Genomic DNA, 22678 nt, shown 5'->3' on the forward strand with positions numbered 1-22678 from the left:
ACACTTAAAAATATTTATGAGCGCGTTGCCGCAAGGTAAAGTGGCTATTATATATACTATAGGACTATATAGGATTCCACAGGACAATACAGTATTATACAGGACTTCTACAGTACACTACAGTAATGTACACTGATAAATTTTTGTTTAAAAAGTGTTTTATAGAGACTTTTTTTGCTGCCATTAAAGAACTACTTTTTCGTAGCTAAATAAAACACTTTTTAAAACAAATTTTTTGTTACAAAAAAAAACTGTTACCATTACAATTTGCTTTTTAAAAAAAGACATACAGCTAAAGGCTTTTTTAATTTTAAAAAGTACATTTTAACTTTTAAAAAAGATTTTCTTATAACTAAAAACAAAAATATTAATGGTAGCATTTTTAACCATAAAAAAGTAATTTTTAAGATTTAAAAAAAAAACTTGTTAAGGTAAATAGATATTTTTTAACGGCTAAAAACCGTTTTTTAGGAAAGAGCATTGAGTCAAAACTCGTTTCTCTATCTATAAAAATCTATAGGTGCTTATTTTGAATTATTCTTCATTTAGAAACATGGATGGTGCTGTTGAGGTTCCATTTAATGTGATTCGCCGTTCAATGTTGAGATGGAGCCAGGCAACGAGGCCTAATGTCCCGGCAACTTTAACGGAACTGGCTGACATATTTCGAACAGGTAATTGGCCAAGATATACGGATTGTACCAGTGGACGTTTTTTTCAGGTGTGGTCGAATCCAATGGACTTACTGCGGTGGTTTTTGGCAGTATGTAGGAAACTTCATTGACTCCCAACACACATTCATTGATGGAACCTTCAAGGCAGTACCGAGAAGACCTAACTTTTGTCAAATTTTGATCATATTTGCCACTTGCATGGATCATGTAAGTATAACAGCTATAGGTTTTAAAAATTCATAGAGTCAATTAATTTAATTGAATAATTTTTTATTATGCTATGCTAATTATTTACTATGCTAATTTATAAGCTATCCTTTTATAAAAATATGTACTTCACCCTCTTTGCTAAAATAAAAGTTTATGCCATCCTCTAAACATTAATATTTAGAATATGATAGATTATAAACTTTTATTATTTATACAGTATTCAGTTAATTTTAAGTTATATACTTTTGCAGGCTTTTCCAGTTGTACTTTCTTGTTATTTTCATGGAGAGAAGAATGAAAATCTTGTATGATGCTGCTTTTGCCTACCTGCGTGAGAACTTCCCACAATTTGTCAATGTTAACGTTGTGACGGACTATGAGGTGGCTTTGGTGGAATCACTGAGGAACAACTTTCCTAATGCCTCATTGCATGGTTGTTTTTTCAATTATTGTCAGGTGTGTATTTGTATGTATATTTACATGCACTTCAACAATAAAGGTAAAAATATGAAATAAGTTGTTAATATTTTCAAATTTTTATTTTCCTGTATATGTAGATATTTAAGGAAAGTTTAAGCACCATGCACTTAAATTATATGTCACAAAAGAGCAGTTTAAAATGGTGCTTACACGCATTTTAATCAAAATGCACAATATGAGATTTTATATGAAAAAAAAACTTTTTTAGGCGGTATTACGAAAAGCCAGGACTTTAGGGATTACACGGCAGATCGAGGGACGGCCTAATGGAAGAGTCTTATTGAAGAAATACTATTGTTTGGCGCTTCTACCTGCGGAGATGATTGAACCCACATTAGTTTCCTTGTAGGTTTTTTTTTTGTTGTTATCAATCGCATTTTTTATTCGTGACTATTTTTTCTATTATAAGCACGATTTGGACTTTGGCGCTGTATTTAGAGAACTCAATGAGTATATCAGGAGGCAATGGATAGAACGCGTTATAGCTCAGCATTTCAGTGCATTCAGGCAACGACATAGGACCAACAATGTGATGGAATCATACCACAGAAGACTGAACAGTAAATTGACTAGACATCCTGGCGTATGGGATTTGATAGGTAATCTACTGATTAATAAAATTTCCCTAATAAATTTAATGAAGGAGGAGCAGCTATATTTGAACTCTAAGCTAAAATTTTCAGCAAGTTCGTGAGAGTGTTGTACTACACCAATTTACATGATCATTTTTTTTAATGATCCTCTGGGTACTGAGACCTCTCAACACTACTTTTTTTATTGTTTTATTGCCCATTTTTTTAACCCCTTCAGACCCGGTGTACATGGGTATGTACACTGACTTTATTGATTATTTTTTTAATCAACCCGCAAGCATTCATAGTTTATACCAATTGTACTTCTTTATGTACATATTTACCACGCAAAAACCATTTTCTAGTGCCATCTATGAGACAAAATGTGAAGTAGTAAACAAAAACATGAGTGTGAAAAGTTTGTAGAGGTTTATAAAGATCATATAAAATACTATTATATATAAAATATATAATAGTATTTTATATGAACATAATATAACATAATATATAAAATACCTATTTTATATAAAATACTTGACTATTTTTCTATTATTATTATTGTCTAAAATCTCATGTACACCTGTATGTACAAACGGTCTTTATTGGTATAAAGACTTGCCCATGTAGATGTACACATGGTATGAAGTGTTGTAAGTTGTAAATTGTATTTTCTTTTAGATATTAGTAAGCTGATTTTAAAAATGAGTGCATATAAAAAGAAGTATAGTCTTGAAAACCCAGAAGATGTACAAGAACTTATCGACTAAGTTGAAAATGGCGATTTGTCGGATATTGAAGAAAATGAAGACGAAGACAAAATTTTAGAAAGCGTGACCGTCCCAGGTGAACCAAGAGTAGGACCTGACACTCTGACAAAGATGGATGAGCAACTTCAGGAAAGAAACAGAAACCAACACGGTGCCGATGACTCCAGCAGTGATGACGAATCTTTATCAGTAGTAGCAGGTAAGATAAAGAAAAAGAAAAGTGGGGTTACTTAGAAAAAAATGAAATTTGAAACAATAAGACAAGAATGGAATCAAGACCAAGACATTAGTAATATAGACCCAATTGAGCCTGCATACCCTATTGAATATTTCTTAAGGTATATTCCAGAAAAACTATTTGAGGAAATGTCAGTGTATACAAATATTTATGCATTGCAAAATAACGTCAAAAACTTTAGACCAACAGCCGAATCTGAAATAAAAGTTTTAATAGCTTTTCATATCATGATTGGATGCCTGAATAAATTTCCTCGAATTAGAATGTATTGGGATCGTACCCTAAGAATTTATGCTTTTTTGGAAAACATGTCAAGGGATAGGTTTTGTCAGTTACGCAGCTGTCTTCATTTCGTAAATAATTTGGAAAAGCCTGAATCAAAAAATAGACTCTTTAAAGTTAGGCCAATTATAGAATCTGTCAGGAAAAGATGTTTGCAATTAAACCTCGAACGTCAACTTTGTGTTGATGAGCAAATGATTCCTTTCATTGGATCTATAAACATAAAACAGTATATAAAAGGCAAACCATGTCCATGGGGAATAAAGGTCTTCGTGTTATGTGGAAAAAGTGGACAAGCTTATGACTTTGTGTTTTATCAAGGAAAGACAACTGGTTTAAATGAAGAAAATTTGGACAGGGAGCTAGTGTAATTCTTCACTTGCAAACAGGATTTCTCAACCAGGCCATCAATTGTTTTTTGATAACTTCTTCAATTCCTATTTGCTTCTTGTTGAGTTAAAAAAGAAAGAGATACTTGCTGCTGGGACTTTAAGAATAAACAAATTTTTTCAGCCTCCCGTTATGAGCGATAGAGATATGAAAAAAGAAGCAAGAGGATTTTCCGAAGAAGTTGTAAGCGAGGATGGCGTAGTTGTCGTAAAATGGTTAGATAATAGAACTGTTTGTCTGGCTTCGAATTGCGTAGGTAAATGTTTAGAAGATCAAGCAAAGCGGTGGGATAAAACAAACTCACAATATGTACAAATTAGCAGGCCAGAAGTGGTAAAAAAATATAATCAAAGCATGGGAGGAGTCGATCTTTTAGATCAACTAATAAGTTTATACAGAATATTCATCAGATCAAAAAAGTGGACACTGCGAGTTACGATGCATATGATTGACTTTGCTTTGGTTAACAGCTGGCTGGAATAAAAAAAAGACTGCCAACCTTGTAATGTTCCAAAAAAACAAATTATGGACATACTCGATTTCAGGATGACGATTGCTGAAAGTCTAATAAAAATGGGTCAGAAGGTTCCCTCAAATAAACGGGGTCGACCATCATCATCCTTTAGTGCTACCCCACCCGCGTCTCCTCATCCAGTAAGAAGAAAAGTGGAAACTCGTCCACTCGTTGAAGTTCAGTTGGATAGGGTAGATCATATGCCCCAATTTGATGATAAAAAAGAAGCTACTAGATGCAAGGTGGCTGAATGTAAAGGAAGGTCACATGTATGTTTGTGACAAGTGTCGTGTGCATTTGTGTCTTATTAAAAATCGAAACTGCTTTTTAACTTTCCACCGTTCTTCCAAATAGGATTATATTATTATGAAAATGTAAATACGTTAATTATTCTGCTAGTTTTTGTACAATTTTATTAGTAATCTGTAGTTAAAGTTGATTCGTAGGGTTTCTTTAGGGTTCTACTTACGTTTGGTTTATTATTTTCATCTATAGTGTTTAGTTTTCAAGTAGTTCATCTTGTTCGAGAGCCCTATTTTGGCCCCAATTTCGGTTATTTAGGTTATATTATTGTAAATCCCTGTAGTTCTAATTTTCTAGAATTTGTATACTTGCTTGCTTTGACTATCAGTATTCTTCTAAAATTATTGATCTTTTTGGACAAAAACAATGAAGATAATTCTAAATATTTCGAAACTGTTCCATCAAGGACGCGCTTCGTGACAATTCATTCATTCATTTTTCTTTATTAATTAACCAATATACTTTTTCTTTAAAAGAAAAGCAACGTTACCTTCTATTCAATTATATTTTAGAGACGCTTATCGATATCCAGAACACTGCTTCCATCGAGCTGACTCAGCTGGAACAACACCCCAATGTTTACAGGATTGCAAGAAAGAATGTGGTATTTGATGCTCGACTGAATCAAGCTTGGGACAAGTTATCGGATGGTCGCTTCACCGTGGGAGATTTTCTAAGGCAAGCAGTCTATTTTGTGGATGGCATAGATGGACAACTACATCAGTGGAACCAGGAAGTACCGGCCGAAGAAGAAGCTATCGTCGTTCCACTAGACCAACTTCATCGTTTATTAATGCCAGCTCCTATTGCTCAACCACCAAGAAATGTTCCTATTTTACTCCATCAGCATCGTGCTCTTCTTCAGGAACCTCCTTCGCTCAATCCGCTTCCTCGTGCACGCATGCCTTTACCTCCATTAGTTTCTATTCCTATTTTGCCACTTGTGCGTCCATTGTCACCTCCTCCCCTTGTCCCAATCCTTCAGAATTTGCCTCCGCCGCCCCAAATCTTAGAACTGCAACCCCCGAGATCTCCTTCTGATGATCCATCTTCTCCCGATTTTCCTGATTCTCCTCCTCCTCCTTCTCCTGGTTTGCCTGCTTCTCCTCCTCCTGGTTTTCCTGATTCTCCTCCTTCTCCTGGTTTGCCTGATTCTCCTCCTCCTCCTGAACCCATGTTCAATTTCCCACCCATCCCTGAAGGAATCTTAGAATTGTTCGGCCAGCTAGAAAACGATGAAGAGTCACCAGTTAGAGCTCCAGTTAACCGTAAGTTCATTTCAAATGGTTTTTTTTTGGCTAATTTTCGTGCTAATTTTTTTTAAGGCTGGGAACCGAGAATTCAAGTAGTGCCATTTAACGAGGTTACCATGCCACCCATGCTGAACTCTAATGTCTGCCTTCTAAACGTGGTACAGTATGTAATGCCGGACTGTGGTCATCTGTTTTGTTTCACATGCTCATACATTATATACAACACTGAGGCAGCTCGGTGTGCAATATGTCGAGCGGAACTAAACCGATCACCTATTCCTTTTTTTTTTTATTTAAAGTAATTTGATATTTTTCAGGTTTTATAATATTTTTCTAGTATTAGTAGTATTTCTATTTTGCAGCATTTTCTGTATTCCTTTCCTATACACCTTTATTTTAATTAATTTTTGATTTCCTAGTTTACCTTTTCCTTTTCCCGGCAAAATTCCATATTTTTGTTTCACTTCTTCATCAATATTGTAGGGGTAAAACAAAGTATGGAAAGTCTACACCTTCTCGTTGGTTTTGCTGAACTATAAAATATTTTGTATTTGTTACCAAATAACATATTTTATTGACTAAGTAGACTTCCTTCAATTTTTACAAATTACACTAGTAATTAACAGTTCCGAAGTGCAAGTTTTAGTTTAAGTCGAATATATTCAAATACTTGTATACATAACAATAATGTTTAGTGCAGAAGTCTGATAGGTACACTGCAATAGTTTCTTTCTTATGTTACTTTAAATAATTTTGAATAGCTACATAACTAGCTAAGATTGTAGTTTGTATACATTTAGTATAAGCTATTAACATATTATATTAACATTCCTTATTTAATAGTCGTTTTTATATCTTGTTTTTTTGTATAATAATTATGATACATATAAAAGCTTAATAAAAGTATATGAAAGATGCTCATGGTTTTTAGTTCAATTCAAAGCATACTTAAAAAAAATTGGGTATGACTGAATTATTTTCAAAATCTTAGTAGGGATATACTATACAGGGTGCGTCACCAGGAACTGCATCGACCGATTGTGGGAAAATTATAACTATAAGACTCGGAAAATTTGGTACTGCACCGAGGTTATTAGGGGCAACTATAGGCTAGAAAATATTTTCAAGATGGCGGCAGTTCCGGTCTGTGAGGAAATAATACTGTGTACTATAACTATTCAAATTTATATTTTCTTCACCTTACATTAGACATTATTATCATTTTTAATTATTTAAGACGATTAAAGATGAAAATATTTTAAAAATTTCCCCAAAATGTAATTTTAATTTTTTTCCCACCATCTTTGAATTTTTTTAAACATTTTCGCTAAATGAGCTAGGTTAAGCCGCTCAGGGAGGTGTTAGCCAATACCTCATCTGAACTTCGCCTTTTTAACTAAAACCTACTACAGTTTAGAAATTTTAAAATAATTTTTTTTCATTAAAATTATTAGTTTCAAATAAAGACATTTATTATTTCATAAATCCTTTAAAGTTACCAGATACGACAGGTACTTGTCACTCACCAGAATATGTACCGAAAAAACCGTGTGGATTAGCTCATTCACCATCCTGTCCAGAAAATGATGGTAATAATATTTTGTTTTTAGAGAAAAATAAGCAATAAAACAATTTAAAAAAAAATTTTATTTACAAACTGCGGATATTAGTTATTAAGTATCTTTCAGGTTTTCATAGCCTAACAATTTGGGTAATTGTTTACTATCCTATAGATTGCCTATTATATATAGTGTATTTCATAAATATATTCATCATAAATTCATTGTCGGAGACCAAAAATTTCAATTATTTTTTTTAAACCAGTTTAAAAAAAAGTGACCATATTAAACAATTACCCCTGACGTAACAGTTTACTATTACGCCAGGACGACGTATTTTTACGATTTTTAAAAAATAAACAGTTACATAAGATAGTATATGTCGTATTAATCACAAATTCATTGTCGGAGACCAAAAAATTTAAATTTATTTGGGCTGGGTTGGGTGGGGTTGGATGGGATTGGGTTAGGTATGGTTGGGTTGAGTTGTATTAGGCTGGGTTGGGTTGGTTGGGGCTGAGCTGGGTTGGTAGTGATTTTTTTTATATAAAAAGGCGCTGGGTGCAAAAAGGACCTGTTGGGTGAATAATCATTTTTCATAAGAAAAACTGATTGCGCAAAAAAAAACGAACAGGGGTAAAATTTTAATATTTTTTATTTTCTTTTTTCAAATGATTGCAAAATAATTAAGTCTCCGACAACGAATTTATAATAAATACGACATACATTAACTTTTATAACTGTTTAATTTTTCAAATTCGTACAAAAAAATGGCGTTCGATAGGATAGTAAACTGTTACGCCAGGGGTAATTATTTAATATAGTCACTTTTTTTAAACGATTTAAAAAAAAAAATAAATTTGAAAAAATTGAAATTTTTGGTTTCCGACAATAAAATTATAATGAATACGACATTCACTATCCTATGTACCTGTCTTTTTTTTTTTAATCTTGAAAATGGGTAGTCGCTAAGGTAGTAAACTGTTACCGTAATTTGTATACATTCCAGCCCTGACAAAACTCAACAATATTGTAACGAAATTCGGGAACACACTTTTATTGTCAACGTCAAAAGCACTAACCTAACTCGCCTTGACTGTCGTTTAATTGTTTCCAAGGTAAAAACTGACTAAACAATTAAAACTGAATGAATTGTCACGAAGCGCGTCCTTTTTAAAACCCGATGGAATGAAAACTTGGCTCAATCTAAATAAGGCTGTAATATATGATATTCTCTAAGAACCTGTTTCTTTTCCTACTTATAAATATTATTAACTAATAACTCATTGCACTTTTTTACGACACCAATTCAGAAATAATGTTAGTCACAAATTACTTGATAGCAATAAGTATGTGTATAAGTAAATTAAAAACTGTATAGTCTATTACAGTCCTTTTGGTTATTCAGTATGTTATATTTAAGCTGACAGACTATAGTTTATAATCCAAATATCCTCGGAGGCATATGACTTCATCAAAATCATCCAGTTTCTCCAGCATATTATCCTAAATTGCACTTTTTCAAGTTTATTAGTCAAAAGTAGTAAATATAAACACTATCACCACACCTATGCAAGTCAAATGGAACTTTGTTTGCCACAATTTTTAATGAATGTTCTTTCCACAAGATCAAAAACTTGCACTTTCCCAAGTAATGGTACGTTTTTTTGGCGTCAAATTCCTGTTCACTTCGCAATAAGTATAATGCAGGTATTTAATGTTCTAAGAAGAAGAATCACAGGATAGGAGGACAAGTAGTAAATTACACAAAGTTAGTTATAGTTTTTCTTAATCAGTATCAGCGTTGATTGAGAATATGGGAAGATGCGCAACGTTACGGACAAAATCGTACCACTAAAGGTCAGTTTTCATGTGGCGATAATGTCGCGACTTTAGTGCCATGACACTAAAAGTCACGACATTTTAAAACATGTAAACTTCAAAGTCACGTTGTCGTGACAACAATTTGACGCCGTGGCATTAGTGTCGCGATATCAAAATCATGTTGATATTTTTGTGACATTTTATGTTAGTTCCAAGTAACAAACCTTGTGAAAACTGCAATTCCGCATTGTCGTGACTACGTGGCATCAATTTTACGAGTCCCGCGTGTGAAGGTTAAAAAGAATAAGTTTACAAGGTTTAAATAATGGAAAAAGGAAATGGTTTTTTTGATATCGTTCACTTTTTGGAGGAATATGAGAGAGTTCCTTGTTTGTGGAATAAGATTAATCGTGAATTTAAAGACAGAATCGCAAGAAGCAAAGCAGAAGAACATTTATTAGCTAGAACTGGAATTAAAGACGTAAAAACATTGCGCAAGAAAATAAGGAGTATTCGTGGTACATACAATACAGAAGTACGGAAAATTAAAAACAGTAGAAAAACTGGAAGTGGAACGGGAGATGTGTATGTCCCAAAGCTTTTTTGGTTTGAAGTTGCTGATAGATTCCTAAGACCAACAACAGAAATATTCTCGGAATCAAACCTGTTAAGTGAATTAATACTTTTTCTATAGTTAATACATTTATTACAAAATGAGAAATATTCACAAAATCATTTGATCTTGCCAGTCTACAGCCCCTTCTCCAACAAAATATGTCGCATAATTATTTCTTTTTTCACGGGCTGCGTTGCGGTAATTTCGATTTTTTGTAGCCCTTAGATTAACCAATCCCTCAGAAGGTTCCTTATGCCAACTTCCTTGTATAATTTTACCCTGCACAAAGTCTTCTGCATCACAAGTTATGCTATCATTAGCGGGCACAAGTAGCTTTTGCTATTTCAACTGCAGTACGTTCAGCTACACATATTGGTTTCCTGTATATACGAAATCGACTGGCTAGTATACCAAAAGCATTCTCTACAATGCGCCTCGCACGACAATGTCGGTAGTTAAAGATCTTGTGTTCGTATGGCATGTCTGGACGTCGAGGGTATTGAGTCATGAGATACGGTTTTAATGGAAAGGCATCATCTCCTAAGATAACACATTCTGGTGGAATCTCTAGTGCATTTGATTCAAGTGCAGTTTTAAATGCACAATGATCGAAAATTGCGCCATCTGATTGACTTCCATATCCCCCGATGTCTATTAATGTGAAACAATAATCGTGATCGACTAGTGCTAACAGGACAATGCTAAATGTTCCCTTGTAATTAAAATACAAAGATGTCGTATTGGGTGGGGATTGAATTACCACGTGCTTGCCGTCTAATACTCCCACGCAGACTGGGAAGTTCCATTTCTTATCAAATCCTTGTGCTATATTCTTCCATTCGTTTTCGTCCCTTGGTATCTGAAACAATAATCAACTATTATACTAGGTACTGTAAAGCTCAACAAAAAAAATCATTTTTCTAATTTTCAATTCTAAATATTTTTTTTACAGCAACCGGATGATCACGAGGATGAAGAAGAGGAGGTGGATGAAGCTGCTCATACAGCGATTGAGAATCCGTCTATGGACAACAATGCTACTGTAAATAATGCAAACACCACCGGTATCTTAAATCCATCAACTAGCAATACTTCAGAGTCAAATCTAGCAAGAGCAGTCACATGTCGCAAAAAGCAAATATCATCAATCGATAATGCTGTAGCCTCCTTAGAAAAAATTTGAAATGCTCACGCAAACAACGAATTTATAGCATTTGGGACTTCCGTTGGTATGCAACTGGAAAAGCTACCGTTACCAGCAGCATTAAAATTGCAGAGTGAAATCCAAAATCTGATTACACAAACTCGCTTACAATATTTAGAGCAGAATTCTTTGTCAGATTCCTCTCGTCCCAGTTCATCCTTTAGCACAAGTAGCGTGCATACTCCAGCTACAACCCAATATGCACAAAATTTTGGGGAAGGCGGTGTAACCAATCAATCAGTCGCAATAGACTCTACACATATAGCGCCACCACTAAGTCCACTACAAACATACTTTTCGAATTGGTCACTTCAGTAATTATAATGTAAGCAACGTGTTTTATCGCGCTTATACAAATTATGTTACATAAACATTTTTATGAGTTAGTGTTTTTTTTATGCGTTTATAATAAAAATTATGAGGGATCACAGAATAAATGTTTTGTTTTCATATTAACGTGTTTCAATGTTACATTTGGTTACATTAATAAATTACTTACCTTTATAAATTCCTTCAATCCTGCATATATGGCGTCCAACACATCAGGTAGGAATATACTTATTGAACATTTCGGGACTCGATACAGATACTGTAAAGAAGATAATGAGTCTCCTGTAGCCAAGTACCTCAGAGTTATTTGAAGCTTCAATTTAGCTGATAATGCGTCTCGCATAACAGTATTCTTCTTTTGAATGCTAGTTTGAACCTTCCCAAGTAGAATATTAAACATAGCCTGGTCTATACGCATGAAATTCAAAAAGCTTGAAGGATCTTCTGCAGCAAGTTCTCGTATAAGGGTGTTACATGCACCCAATTTATTTCTTCGTTGGATCCATTGTCTTACCCAGATTTTTTTTTTCACTTTTCCTTTTTTTTCTTTATTTTCACTTATAATTAAACTTAACACTCGTGCAGCTGCCGCAATCACTTCAGTCGACGCCATTTTTAGTTTAATGCAAAAGTCAAGACATTGAATACATGAAAACACTCACAAAAAATGTCATTTTGTCATGACTTTAACTGTTATGACATTATTATGTCGCATGAAAACGAGCCTTAAAAGCGGGTGGCGAATAGAGGGCGCAACAAGAAGTGCGCCCCGGTCTCGTTTAAAAATCTCGTGTATCATTTCATTGTCTGGAGAACGGACGAACAGGCTTAGGAGTTTTCGCACACACCTAGATTATTAAATTTGAATTTCCTTTATTAGTTTTTAATACTTTTAATTGAGCAGATTTATTTTGCTTGTTTTTAAATAAAACTTGTAATAGGTCGTCACTTAAAATGAATATTTGCGTTTATCGTGGATGTAGTAACGTCAAGAAAAGGACAAACAATATAAGTTTTTTTATGTTCCTTTTAAAAAAGCCAGAAATACTCGCTGAGTGGATAAATAATTGTGGAAACCAGGAAATATGTGTTATGGATGAGGTTTTACTAAAAAATAGACTTATTTGTGAAAAACATTTTAATAAAGACTACATTTATATAAGTGGCAGATGAACGATGCTGCATAAAGCGGCTGTTCCCAAATTTTGGAAAGATAAGTAATCTTAAATTAACACATTGTTGGACACTACGGCTATAGCCGTCAATACGGTTTTTGTATTTTGTGACAGAACGGCTGCTGCTGTCTTGTTTTACATTTGTTTCAATGAAGACCAATTCGGATGTGTCACAACGTGCTATTGTAAATATATATAATGTGTCGAAGTGCAGCTTATATTGACCCCCACTTTTAACCCCCCCTCCTGTGCATCGATCGACTCGCGCGCCGTCATGACTGCTGTAGCCGTTCAAGCGACAGTAAAACGATACGTGTCGTCGTTTCTGTGTCGATTTATGAAGGAATTTGTTTTTGTTATTGCACGTGGTTGGGATTTTGTAAATAAAAGGGTAAGTAAATTATTTAGAATTGTTGGAATATAAAAAGTGTGTTGTTTGCTTATTATTTTTTTAAATTATTCTATTTATTTTCATATCTGGTATTGTTTTAGATGGCAGGGGATTATGAGCGCGAACAAAATCGGCTTTTACGTCTATTTGAAGACGCAAGTTCCGATGAAGAAGACACCGATCACTCAACTATTCATGATCCATTTAGCGATGATGGAGAATTTGGTTCCGACCCTAATTTTGACCCAAATAAGGAGGAATTCTCTTCAGATAGTGACTGTTCCCTTCCGCCGGACCCTTCTAGTTCAAACAACTATAGACAATTACCACCTTCATCCGAAGGGGCTGAGGAAGACATTGACACTGGTTCTGATAGTGACATAGAGCAGGAAGAAGATAATGCAGCAGGACAAATAGAGGAACTAGAAGAGTGGAAGGAAAGTGTAAAAGAAATACCCTTATTTTATTTTAACGAGGACGAGGTTGGTGTGAAAGTAAATCTACAACCTGATATGACGCCCTTAGAAGCGTTTAGTGAAGTTTTCACTCCAGACATTTTAGAACTTCTTGTGCGGTGTACAAATGAATATGGCAAAACGGTTTGCAATATAAACAGGCCACTAACTCGCTATAGCAGAAAAAGCACATTTCGCGAAACAACCTCTCAAGAAATGAAAAAATTTATAGGATTATGCCTTTTACAGGCTCAAGTTTCTATATCCCACAGGCGACGGCTATTTAGTACAAACCCGTTGTATTTTCATCCCATTTTTTTGCATATTATGTCTGGAAAAAGATACGAACAATTGTTGCAATTTTTGTCAGTTGCACCTAAAAATGCGAAGGGAATGGCTAAGGTAAACCCTTTATTGAATATGCTAATTAAGAGTTTCCAATCATCTTACTCTCCTCAAAAAGAACTTTCTCTTGACGAGTCCCTTTTATTACATAGAAGAAGACTCCGATTTCGCACATATATGAAAGGCAAAAAGGCCAAATATGGCATCAAGTTCTATGAGCTGACCTCTGCTGATGGCTTTGTCCTCAATATAGAAATATATTCTGCAGAAAAAGAAGAAATCAAGTGCTCAAAAATTGAAGACTTGGTTAATCGGCTTATGAATCCCTACCTGAATAAAGGGCATGTGTTATATATGGACAACTATTACAATAGTGTATCATTATCCACCACCTTATTACAAAAAAAAACACATAGTGTTGGAACTCTTCGAGGTAACAGAAAAGGGAACCCGAAAGTAATAGTTACAAAAAAACTGAAAAAGGACGATTACACCTGGAGAAGGCAAGGACAGGTTTATATTTCAAAATGGAAGGATAAACGAGACGTATTGCTTATAACCACACTAAATCATCCTGAATTAATAGAAGTAACTAATCGCTACAGTGTCAAAAAAATTAAACCGAAAGAAGTTTCCTTATATAATACCCATATGAGTGGCGTCGACAGATGTGATCAAATGACGTCATATTATTCGTCACCGAGAAAAACTATTAAGTGGAATAAGAAAGATATTTTTCACCTAATTGACTTAGCAGTGTAGAATTCGTTTTACCTTTACAAAAAAAAAATAAAAAACATTAGATTTTTAGAGTTTCGCGATGAGCTCATAAGACAGCTGATAGAAATTGAAGCAAATATGACACTTAATGATATGCTGCGTAAGCTTTCGATCCATTCAAACCGATTACAAAAAAAGGTTACGCAGGTGGATGCTCAAGTTCCCATAATTGGACATTTTCCAGAAAAAATTCCATTGCAGGCGGGTGCTAAAAGAAAAAATCATTTTTTCCGGTGTAAAGTCTGCACCAAAAATGGAATACGCAAAGAAACAAGCTATAGGTGTAAAGTTTGTAAAACCGCTCTTTGCCCGGAATGTTTTGAGGAATGGCATACTCAAGAACAATGATAAAAAACTATGGGTGGTCAGGTTTACTTTGGTTTTAGTTTATTTTGTGGTATTTGGCTAAATTTCCAATGCTTTTTATGTTTTCGTTTTAAAAATTATGTTTTTCTTTCTTTTGATTTGTTGTATCACCAGTATTTACCTAGCCAAATAAATATAATGTTGTATAACTTGTATGTCTTTTTTTATTTCAGATAGTATATTTATGTAGGTATGTTAGCTTATTTTTTGCCAAATAACGGCTTAATATATCTGACGGCAATAGCAGTCGTGTCGCATCACAATGAAATTACTGGGTGTGATGTGACATGACGGTTAGGGCCGTTATTTTTTAATTCTCTAAAACCTACTAAAAACCCTTTCTTTTCTACTAAAAATAAAATCTTTAATGATATATTTCGTTATACTTAAATTAATTTAAGTTCAATAAGTTTTAAATACAATAATTTACTTAAGGTATAATGGTCCGTTTTCACGTTCATGCCACTTGCGCAAACTAGATTTGCACATGCAAATTTGCGCAAATGAAACTTTGGTGTATTCATTTTCGTTCATTTTAAATTGCACAAGTAGTTACAACAGTTGTATTCTGATGTGTAGTGACCAGTGATTAGGGTGTGAGTTTGTGAGCATAGAAACATAAAAATAAAGTAAAGCTATGAATCAGGAAGACGAAGTACTTGCAGTAACTGCAGTTTTAATAATCAAGAAGTTGAGAGAGCCAAAAAAGCGGAGACCAAATAAATCTTGGATTGAAAAGAGAGCAACTTACTCTCATATTAATTTAATTCGAGAATTATTTAATCAGCCAGACGATTTTCCTAATTACCTGCGCATGGACGAGACGACTTATCAAAATTTATTACATTTAGTTACACCAATAATACAAAAAACTGATACTGTTATGAAAAGTTCACGCCAAATGAAAGTTTAACCGCGACTTTAAGGTTTTTGGCAACTGGTAGAACCTATGAGGATCATGGTTTTTTTTTCGTATTTCTCCTTTAGATAATCACAAAAGTAAATAGGGCAATTTAATCAAGAAAAAAGGCTCTTTTCAATGAGAGTTTTAAAAAAGTGGCTTTCTATTTGAACAAAAAAATGGGGTTAATTTAGACCCCCCCTGTAGGTGAAAAAATACAAAAACTATCTTGAAATGTAAAAAAAAACAAAAATCGACGGGTCTCAGGAATTTTGCGAGATAAATTTTGATTAGTTTTAACTGAATTTATTCCAGTTAAAGTCACCACACTGTATAAATTACAATAATCTAGATGCATAATAAAATTTTAACTAGGTATGCTCAATCAAGTTATTTATACAGGATAATAATAAAATAGTTTTTTTGCTAAAGACTGTTGAAAATTATAATGCAAAAAATGCTTATTACCTTGTAGTCGAGCTTGTAGTATTAACTAACAATTTTATACTTCATTTTTACCTATTATATCGTATTATATATTTAGACTTTCAAAACTGGCTTTCCGATGAAGAAAAAACAAATAATGTTCAGTAAAGATACAGGCGCAAAAAGGACACATGAGGGTATCAGCAAGATATATCTACAATGTGTTAGATCTGGTAAGATTAAGTTATTATTATTACTTAATTAGACATATAATATGTACTACATACATATTTTTTAAATTAATTTTATAAAACTTTTTTTGTATTATATAATCTCTACTATACATATATGTATATCACCATTGCAATATTATAATATTAATAAGCTGGAAATCCTAATTTTAGAAAACTAGGTGTGCTGTTATTTGAAAAATATATAAATACCTATTCATTTTGTAGTAAAAATTAAAATGTTATCAACTCAGGAGAGGAAGAGAGTTCCAAAAAGTCAAGGCAGTAAAAAAACAGATCGGTATTGTACTAGCCAAATAATTGTAAAAATCAATAAGGATGGTAAATGTGAAATAAAATATTACAACACCCATTATGGCCATGACAAACAAGTTGAGCTTCTGCATATCCCTAAAACAGAAAAGGATGCAATTGCTTCAAAATTAATGCTAGGTATTTCAAGTGACAGGTAAGATGGAACTTTTAATCTATCATTAATACTACCAGCCTATTTCAGATTATTTTGAGCGTACAGTAGTACCTACCTGTACAGCTGTAGACTTTTTATGAAATTGTCTATGTAAAATAAAAAAAAAACGAATATAGGATTTTGCAAAATGCGATCAGGAAAAGCTATTTAAAATTAAAATAATCCCAGAAATACAAAGTCATGGCAATACTACAAATTTATTAGTTTTTTTTTAAAGTTTTGTATTTTGCATTTTTACAAGAAAAGCACTGTTAATCAAAACAGTCTTAAAAAGCGCTCCTATAAATAATGACGCTGAATGTATATAAATGACCCTTTAGTGATTCACATTAAGTGTCCCAATAAAGTTATCCAGACAGTTTTGGAAATTTTGTACTCTTGAAATATTTTCTTCAACAATAAATATGATGTACTGTACTTCACTTAATATATTTATTTATATTAGCCATATTTTTATTACATTAAGATAATATTTTTAATATTATTTTCATTTATAAGTATAATTTTTGAAAGCATCTTGGATTTTTTATTTCTCTAGCCCTTTTAACATCTATCTATCTATTTATCTAACATCTATTTTTGAATCTATGGATTATTTAAATTATGGTCAACTCAACAGAAAAAGCAGATCATCCAATAATATATTTTATATATTCCAATAATGTATTTATTATTAATAATGTATTTTTTATTATATGTATTTAAACAATGGGCATATTGCTACAGGAAGCGCTGTGGTTTTTCGACAAATATGCATATTGAAAATATGCATAAAAATCTAAAGCATACCTATTTGCAGGGAAAGAAGGTAAAACGTTTGGATAAGTCTGTACATTTTGTGCAAAAGCTCATACGAGATAAAATTATTGATAGGCTAATTAAGCTAACCAAAGGCAAAAGTACAAAACAATGTCAGCAAATAAGTGCCCAACACCGTCTTGCACTAACAATCAAAGGCGAAATTACAGCACAAGAAGGAAACCAATTTGTTATTAAAATAGCAAATAATAATGAGCACTATGTTACCAAGATACATGACAATCCATGCTGCAATTTAAAATGTGTATATGGTAATATATGTATACATTCTTTGGAATGCACTTGCATAGATTTTAATATTAAGAATATTATTTGCAAACATATACATTATGTTTGTCTTGATAATTTCAATGTGACTAAGGCTGTGATTTGTGAAGGAAAAAATAAAATTGAAAATAATGTTGAGTTAAATATGCTAATAAGTAATCCTAATATTGCTATACCATCAAAATTAAGGGATAAAGCTATCAAAGAACAAATAAAATCAAATTTATTAGATATATATAACAAGGTAGAGAATGAAGAACATTCATCAGAACATCTCAAGGATTTGTTAGACAAATCTAAAAATATGCTAATGTTATTAAAAGTTGAAAGCAAAACCCCATTTATTTCTGAAGACAAAAATATAAAAAACAGTCATTCTACTCAACTAAAAAAAGAAACTACAAACAAAAAAATAATAAAAAACCAAATGATGAGGAACAAAAAATTATTGAAGAGACTCTAAGGGGCGCACTGAAATTATTTCAAATAATTCATTTTATGATCACTCATATTGTTAAGTAATTTTAAGATGTTGGCCCAACGCCCCAAACTAAAATTTTATTTCAAATATAATATTTTTGGTTTCTTGAAATGTTTATGGAAAGATAACAAAACCGACGCAGCTATTTTTAAGGCGTTTTAATTTCGATATTTTTTTCTTTGCAAAATGATTTTTCTACCGCAAAATACGTGATAGAAATAACTTAGTTGAATGGTCTGTTTATGCGCTTCGATAAAATAAAAGTAGGCTGTATAAAACAAATTGCGTTGCTAAGAACAATATTTTGCGTTGCTAAGAAGCCGATTTTGACGTTTAAATCAACTTTCAATGCATTAGTGTTGTTGTTAACAATTAAAAATGGCTCGTGGTAAGGCTGTCTCTGACGAAATAAGAAAAGTCATCATTCACTTGCATTTAAAAGGTCAAAATGCTTCCCAAATCGCTGACAGTATTAACAAATCGAGGTATACAGTTCGAAATATTATTAAATTGTACAAAACAACGGGATCTGTTGCTCAAAAACCCAGAATTGGAAGTCGACCGCGTTATTCCAACACCAACTTAAGAGCCTTAAAACGGATTATCAAGGAAAATCGGCGTGCTAATTACAACGAATTGAAATTATTGTGGAATCAGAACACCTGTCACAGAGCCGCCCAAAAACTGGGATTTAAAACTTACAAGCTAGGCTTAAATTATTTTTTATTCGTTTTCAAGTTTCAGTATTTTTAGGCAAAAGAGAAACCCCTACTGACAAAAATTCAGAAGAAAAACAGGCTAGCGTGGGCTAAAGAACACAAATTATGCATGGTCTTCGAACCAATGGAACTCGATTGTTTGGAGTGATGAAGCCAGATTTGAAGTATCCGTTGGTGATAGTAGAAGTCGTGTCATAAGAACTAAAGAAGAAGTGTTTCAGAATGACTGTCTTAAAAAAAAAGTTAAGTTTCCGGCTTCTGTTATGATCTGGGGATCGATGTCAGCAAGTGGAGTGGGAAACTTACACTTTGTGGAAGGTATTATGAATGCTGATAAGTACATTAATGTGCTTGAAAATAACCTAATACCCCAAATTGAACAAATGCATTTAAACAATATCGAATGTATCTTCCCCCAAGATGGTGCCGCTTGCCATACGGCTAAAAAAGTAAAAGATTGGATGTTAGAAAACATAATTCCAGTTTTAAAGTGGACGTCGAGTAGTCCAGATCTATCGCCGATTGAAACCTTGTGGCATATCATGAAGAAGAAGCTCAGATCGAATCCCGCAAGAACCGTTCCAGAATTGCGAACCCGTCTCCAAGAAATTTGGAACAGTTTTACACCAGATGACGTTCAAACATTAGTTGACACTATGTTAAGACGTATCAAAGCAGTAATCAGTCGAAAAGGCGATGTAACGCAGTGGTAATTTGGTGCTGTTTGGTTTTCTTGATTTTTATTAATCGACAGATTTTTTGAATTTTTGTAAGATATTTTTCCTCAGTTATAAAACATGTAGTATTTTAAGCTAATATTAAATAAAAAGATCATATGTTATCAGAAATACCTTTTAGTTTTTAATACTTTTTCGCTAATATGTCAAATTTCATAAAAAATCCTAGTTTTGATGGTTGGGCCAACTTCACTGAGACAGGGCTCGTATAATTTTAGTAATAAATTGTATATTAACTTAGTATTAGTATTAATTTGTACATAAGAATAAACAATAGGTAATATATAATTAGGTAGCTCGATAATTATAAGCATTATATTATCGAGCTTTTTTAAAATTTTAAATGTTGTTTTATTGTACTTTCTCATTATATTTATTAATTTTTTTTTCTATTTATATAAGATATAAAACACACACATCTAAATAAAGGTTTGGCCAAATTAGGTACACTAATTACCAATTTTATAGGTAAAAATATTTAGTTGCTGCCCAACAACATAAAAAATATCGTGTAATATTTTGTTTCGACTAACTCCTCTTGCTTGGATTTGGTATACATACCTGATACTATCAGTTTTGTTAATGGAAACAACAGCATTATATTAAAACCTTTTAATAGCACTATATTATACCAAAAAATAAATTGATGTTTAATGTTTCCTTGTTGAGAAATTGAGACAAAAAAATACCCGAAGTACCTATACCGAGACCTATACACTAACACAATAACAATATTGAAATGACACAAAATCACATTACATGCAACACAATGTTTCCTTCTGAAAGTACTTAGTGACTTTAATATACGGTGTTAGCAGTTAACTACCCCGTACTCCATGAATTAGTGAAAACTCCTGAAAGCTTTAACAGACGTCGTAGCGGAACCAAATTCCCGAGCAAATTCCTTTACAACACTTTATCAGAAAATGCATCAATACACGTTAAAAGCGACAATTTTCTTTGTTCCTATTATACCAAAAATTTTTTAATTTCCTAAGACTTTTTACTCAACAAAAACAGAACAAAATCGCTATACATAAACACAACCAACATTATGAAAATAAATATACTCATCTCCCTTAACCTTTTACAACCAAATAGTTGACAGCTGACGCACATGCGCAAAAACAGGAGCCGATTCCTGTATTGTCCAGCAACTGAGAACTTACGCCCGAAAAGAATGCGGGCAAAAAAATTAAATGGCTTTGAGATATTGCCAGATTGTCACTCTCCAAATCCTTTTATATGTGTTAATATTTTTTTGCACTAAGGTTAAGTATTAAATTGCCTGTATATATACTATATTCACATCTCATAATATACATATATTCTTATCTTCGAAAATTGTAGTAATGTATCTATTTAAGTTTATAATACATTTATATTGTAAAACAAATTATGTCCCTTTTATAAATACTCAGATTTATTCACGAGGCGGCAACAAAGCCTCATTTTGCCAGCGTACTATGTATTAAATACGGAAATATCACATCGTGATTGGTCAACAGGCGATAAACGGTGGAGTTCTCGATGGGGTTTTTTGAATAAATAATGTATCTGCAGGTGTTCTATTTATTTCGGTTTTCTGCAAGTTTAGCTTACGCATAGGCGTAGGGAGGATTCCATTAATATTTGGATTATATGGACGTTGGCGTTGGTGGTTCTTTCTTTTATTTATTATTGTTGTATTTCTTTTAACGTTTTGTCTTTAAGTTTTTGAGTATTTAGTTTTAATTTGTGTTGTTATCTTTATAGACAATTGATATAATCTTCTTGAGTTTTTAAATATAAGATTTACAGTAAGTATGATTTGACTTTACTGAAAAAGAAGATAAAGATAAAAAGTAAACTAAAAATACTAGCATAAAAAAACTTCATATTTTTAATTTTTATAGCCGATTCAATTTTGTAAACAAAGTTTTTTGTATGTAGGTTTGTATACGGAAAGCTATATTTGGCCTTATGATGGAAGGAAATAGGTTTTTAAAAGGAAAACATCTAAATGGGCAATCAATGGAAATTGTTGCAAATGTTTATAGAGGTTGCGATGAGGAAGCTCAAAACAATGCATTTAAAATTCCTTTAAAGAGAAAACTCGATCGTGTTTGCATGTACACTGGCGTCTCTAAGTCCACTATACAGAAGATTCATAAACAAGATGAGAAAAGAAATAGAGATAGGCCAAATGATGTGCTTGTGCCACCGCCTAACAAAAAATCTCGCTTTTCTGTTAAGAATGACTTTGAAGATTTTCCAATTATAAGGCGCACAATTAATAACTTTTACCAGGAATTAAAAATTGTTCCAACGACGACCAAACTTCTACAGAAGTTGCGAGAGACCATTGATTTTCCGTATTCCAAGGAAACTTTAAGATGTTTACTAAAAGCAAATGGGTTTTATTTTAGGAAATGTCAAAACAAAAGGAAAATATTGATGGAAAGGCCCTCTATACTTCATTGGCGGTATAAATATATAAACGCGATACAGAAGTATAGAAATGAAGGAAGAAGTATAGTTTATATAGACGAAACCTGGGTCGACAACGATTTGACTTTTCAAAAGTGTTGGCAAAGCACTGATGTTTTTGGTATTACTAGTAACATCAGAGAAAGTGGTAAGAATTTTTTGTAGTTAATTAAATAAATTGAGGGTTTAAATGTAAGCATTAAAATTCGTTATAATTATAGTGTTTAGCTGAAAAACTTAGTATAAAAAGTTTTTTTTTCTTGCCATAATATTTTATATACATTTTTTTAGGTCGTTTAGTTATTGTTCATGCGGGTTGTCAGAATGGCTTATTCCCAATGCCAGTTTGATATTCAAAGCTGGTCAAGCAACTGGGGATTATCACGGACAAATGAATCGCGAAAATTTTAT

At 32.8% G+C, this 22678-nt stretch overlaps 2 protein-coding genes across 2 annotated transcripts in view; both read left to right on the top strand.

The window, feature by feature from the left end:
- Window positions 1-22678, top strand: part of LOC126747063 (uncharacterized) — a 135041-nt gene that overhangs the window by 89590 nt on the left and 22773 nt on the right. The gene's annotated exons all lie outside the window — the stretch shown is intronic.
- Window positions 1669-6263, top strand: LOC126746977 (histone-lysine N-methyltransferase 2D-like). The gene is made up of 3 exons (XM_050455402.1): window positions 1669-1963; window positions 4943-5698; window positions 5756-6263. The coding sequence occupies exons 1-3, from the start codon at window positions 1897-1899 to the stop codon at window positions 5983-5985; spliced, it is 1053 nt and encodes a 350-aa protein (XP_050311359.1). The 5' UTR covers window positions 1669-1896; the 3' UTR covers window positions 5986-6263.

The sequence above is a fragment of the Anthonomus grandis genome, chromosome 18, assembly GCF_022605725.1.
Source record: "Anthonomus grandis grandis chromosome 18, icAntGran1.3, whole genome shotgun sequence".
Classification (NCBI taxonomy): Eukaryota; Metazoa; Arthropoda; class Insecta; order Coleoptera; family Curculionidae; genus Anthonomus; species Anthonomus grandis.